At 39.0% G+C, this 4,672-nt stretch overlaps 1 protein-coding gene across 1 annotated transcript; it reads right to left on the bottom strand.

The window, feature by feature from the left end:
- Window positions 1-1,219: 1,219 nt before the first annotated feature.
- Window positions 1,220-3,089, bottom strand: LOC137723434 (CASP-like protein 5B2). Its single transcript, XM_068462633.1, has 3 exons — window positions 2,635-3,089; window positions 1,806-1,938; window positions 1,220-1,691 (listed from the first exon to the last, which is right to left on the bottom strand). Exons 1-3 carry the CDS (start codon window positions 2,763-2,765, stop codon window positions 1,488-1,490), a joined length of 468 nt encoding a protein of 155 aa, XP_068318734.1. The 5' UTR covers window positions 2,766-3,089; the 3' UTR covers window positions 1,220-1,487.
- Window positions 3,090-4,672: the final 1,583 nt, after the last annotated feature.

Genomic DNA, 4,672 nt, shown 5'->3' on the forward strand with positions numbered 1-4,672 from the left:
GAACCATAGGAGCCTGGTGAGACTCATTGGCCACTGTATCAACCTATCCTCGTATATGAATACGTTCCAAATGGAACTCTTTATGATCATCTTCACTGTCGTCACAGCGGAAAATGGGCTCCGATTGGTTGGCGTCAGAGGATCCGAATTGCTCACCAAACAGCTGAAGGCCTTGCCTATCCTTCACTCTTCTGCTGTGCAGCCCATTTACCACGGTGACGTGAAATCCAGCGACATATTGCCGGATGAAGATTTTGAGGCAAAACTTTCAGACTTCGGGATCTCGAGGCTGGTTGAGGACAAAGAAACCAGTAATTAGGGGACCCCCGGTTATCTAGACCCTGACTACCTCAGTAACTTTCAGCTCCCCGATAAGATCGACGTTTACGGCTTTGGTGTTGTACTGTTGGAGCTGTAGACTTCTCAGGAGGTTATCGATTTCAACAGACGAGAGGAAGATACGAGATTGGTGCCGTACATGAAGAGGGTATTGAAAGGAGGAAGGTTGATGGATGCTGTCGATCCAATTATTAAAAAGGGTGCTAGCGAGCACAAATTGGAGACGATGAAGGCGCTGGGATTTCTTGCCCGATCGTGCTTCAATGATCAGAGGCGTACTCAGCCTTCAATGAAAGAAGTTGCTGATAAGATTAAGTATAGGATCGCTTTCTTACTAATTTCGAGTGATGTTCCTGCATCCGAGTACCTGCGAACAAGGCTGTGGTAACCAGTCTAAATCCTAATTCAGAAAGGTATAGCTCATCAAACTGTATAAACTCTTGTATTATTCAACTGTCATCAATGTCCATGCCTCGACCATTCGATACATGTTTTCTAGCATAATAAAATGAATAAACCCTAAGAAACGAGTAAGAGGCAAAGAATTTGAGGGAAGATATATCAAGAATCGCAATAAATAGTGATGGTGCCACAAACTATCTACTCGCCTTTGTAGTTTCGAGATGATTATTCAGCCAAACCTCCGTGATCCATCCGTCTCTTCGAATCCTCAGGCCTTTAAATAGTGGCACTGAAAATTTGACACAAATACACATAACCAACAAACAAAAGTATAACAAAACGCGAACACAAAGCTCAGTTACATTGCACGATGGTTGAACGTGGGGTGTTGTCCACATGCTCCGTTCGCACATCTGTTGTGCACTGCAGGAGGCAAACCCATGAAATAACTAATGTGCATGTAGTTTCAAGATTTAAATTCCATACCTAAATCCCAGAGGGCAGGCAAACAAGAAATCATATTGAATATGTAGAACTGCTTCAATACATCTCTGTACATTAAGTGGATTAAGATATGGTACGGTTGAGGGTGCAACATAAAAAATACACATTGAAATAAAATACGAGGGTGCTAAATTGCCTCAGAAAAAAAAAATGAGGCAAGTTGCAGACTCTTCCATTTACGAGTAAATAAATGAATGCTGTAGCGTAAATGTATCATCGGTAGAACTGAAAAACACAGCCCTCTAAACTAATGCCGATAGGATCCAAAACATCACGTGAAAGGATATGGAAGTAAGGATCCAGGTGACAAAAGTGAAGGAAACTGCAAGCTTGTAGCTACCGCATGGTAAACCCCATCTAACCGTGCAGAAATGAAAGTCTCTTACAAACAGAATTGCAATCCCTGATGAAGAGCTTGCAGCAGCCAGTGATAAAGTAGCTGTTAACTGAACATTCAAATTTGGATTTATTTCAGCAGCCGGTATTCGACCTCAAACGTACACAAGACATAACATCAGCCATAAAGGATGTGAAAAGAGTTTAAGGGACGAGTGACATACCCAATCACCAACAACAAATAGCCTCACTAGTAATTTATTTTGAAGGTCTCTCTTTTTGCTCAAAGCATAAATATCAAGACAAGCAAGCCCCAAGCTCCATAGCACTTGAAGTGCCATCGACGCAACCAAATAGCTGAACCATAGGACAGAGATCAACACGAAGCTTTTGCAGAACAATTAACTACCACTAATTGAAGAAAAGATTCATAACCTATCTCAGACCCATCAGGAACAAACTAATAGCAGTTAACAACAATCAATAGCATCAAGGAGCACATATTGGAAACAAAGTAGTGACAGAAAACTATGAGAAACAAACAAATTTGGCCAATTGGTTTCACTTTGCTTATGTTAAAACCTCCGAAAAACTTTCAAAAATACAAAGAAATGTACATGTCGATGACTAGTGTACCGATAATTTCTGCATTCGTGTATCAACAAGGTCAGTGGATTATGCACTAATCTCATTCTAAGGTGATACATACAGTTCTATAACTGTATGCTAATTCTATAACTCCACCACTCATATACAGTTTCGCCGAAAATTTCTCAGGTTGATCTCCTCAGTGTTTGAATTTCAATTTCAACTATCACGGCCGGATTCTTGTCATATATTTACATGTCAATAAAACATAAGCAGCTTAAACCAGTCAAAAACAGTTCACCACTGTAACAATACAAATCCTAAATGCAATTAGATACCAAATTTCAAACCAAAACTCATAAAATTCAATAAAAATAATTAGGAAAACCAATAAATAATGACTTCGGGTAAATTAAAGTGCAAGAAGTTGAAATAACGGAAACAAAAAACAATAAATAAATATACCAGAAACAAGTGAATTCAGCGAAGCCGTCGGTGGTGACCATGACGGCGATGGCGATACCAGCACATGAAAATTGCGATACCCTCAGCAGCAACCCGCTCACGGACCCAGGTCTCCCGAGCAGCTCCTTCATTTCTGAACCGGATTGAGTCTAGAGAGAGACAGGGGAGCCGGATTGAGCAGAGAGTCTAGAGAGAGACAGGGGAGCGAGAGAGAGGGCCCTAAAATCCAAAACCCTAAACCTCACGCTCCTCCCATACGGCTTCAATCTCCCCCAATCTCCGCCATGAAATCCTCCACTTTCCGATTTCAATCGGAGGAAACGGGTGTCGAAATCGCTGATTGGATTAAGTTGGATTCGGGAAGATCCAGGGAATCCCAATCAGTGGTTCTGATCAATTTGATTTCTTTGATTCCAAATTACGAAATCGTCCCATTAAAGAAACCCTAATGTTGATTTATGATTGATCTGGGTTGTTTAAGGACGGAATTACTGTCCGGTCGTGGTGGACCCCAGTTGGCAATTGAGAGTTTATCAGTGATTACTAATTAATTAGCTCGTGAGGTTGAGTAGGGCCCACTGACTGACACTTCCTACGTGGCCCTGCTTTTTCATGTTACTCGCTGCGAATGAGAAGGGTTCCTGTACTTGAAGGACCACCGAGTGTACATGTGAGGGAGAGGAAATCTTGGATCTAGCATCACGTGATCGGACTTGTAGAGCCGTTTAATATAAAAAAGGTAATGACATAAAGACCTATTATCAATTTCCCCCCTGAACTTGTGATCATTGACCAATTTCCCCCCTGAACTTTAATTTTGGCCAATTTCCCCCCTCAACTCTCATAATTAGTCAATTCCCCCCCTGAACTTTAATTTGGCCAATTTCCCCCCTCAACTCTCAAAATTAGTTAATTTGCACCCTACTGTTAATTTTTTTTTTTAATTTTCCATCTATTCTTTTCTTAATTTTCAATCTTTCTAATAGCTTCCAACAAAGTACTAAAATTAACATAAACTCACCTGCATAATATAGGGTAAAATGTACAAAAACATAATACAGTTAGTATGTGACATGGGTTGATTATAAGAAAAAGTTATGAATCGGGTTTAAAGCATGTAGAAGAAGAAATAATAACAAAAAGAAATAATAATCCTAAACTCATGGATCAAACCTATTTCAATAAAATGGGTTATTCTTAATAAGGAGTCGAAAATTATGAATAGACTAGCCATTTTTTTACTAAAGCTCGATTCTCCGCAATTTACTTGAACTTAGCTTTCACTTTTATAAAGAAAATTGTATTCACATACAAAAATTTACACATCAATCCTTTTTGTTATCAATTTTGTATAGTCAAAAATCAAATAAAATTACTCCATACTGATTTATTATGACTAATAATACTATCTATGATAAATTGTAAAATTCTAAATTTTAATCTATTTGTAATAGGATAAAGATATAGGAACATGATTAACATACACCTTATTTAGTTTCTTACACATCCTTGTTTAATTATGATCAAATTAAAAATTTAACAGTAGGGTACAAATTGACTAATTATAAGAGTTGAGGGGGGAAATTGGCTAAATTAAAGTTGAGGGGGGAAATTGACTAATCATGAGAGTTCAGGGGGGAAATTGGCCAAAATTAAAGTTGAGGGGGGAAATTGGCTAATGATCACAAGTTCAGGGGGGAAATTGATAATATACCCTAAAGACTATGGAAGGGCAAATATTCATTGATATAATCGGGGTTATCCGTCTATTTAAATTTGACGGTTATGATTATGGTAATCATTTAGATAAATAAACGGTTATGAGTATTACCAGCAGTTATAAACGAGTACCTAACACACCCCGTCCCGAAGGAGGGTATGCTGGCCGTCACGTGAGAGTGACGTAACCATTTGCACAGTTCGGAAGCTTTAAAATATACAACTTCTAAAATGAAACACCCGAAGGCGAGTCCTCATTTGGTCCATTCTGTCAGAACTCCGTTGAATTTCCTCGTAGTCACCACACCTTTGCAAATCT

The sequence above is a fragment of the Pyrus communis genome, chromosome 17 (assembly GCF_963583255.1).
Source record: "Pyrus communis chromosome 17, drPyrComm1.1, whole genome shotgun sequence".
NCBI classification, from domain to species: domain Eukaryota; kingdom Viridiplantae; phylum Streptophyta; class Magnoliopsida; order Rosales; family Rosaceae; genus Pyrus; species Pyrus communis.

Bases quoted from the DNA above. Each gene is read 5' to 3' on its own strand.
- LOC137723434 (XM_068462633.1), bottom strand. From the start codon at position 2,765: ATGAAGGAGCTGCTCGGGAGACCTGGGTCCGTGAGCGGGTTGCTGCTG. The intron at 1,939-2,634 runs GTATATTTATTT...CCTATGGTTCAG, and splicing joins GCTGAATTCACTTGTTTCTG to CTATTTGGTTGCGTCGATGG. The intron at 1,692-1,805 runs GTATGTCACTCG...TTGAATGTTCAG, and splicing joins TATTTGTTGTTGGTGATTGG to TTAACAGCTACTTTATCACT.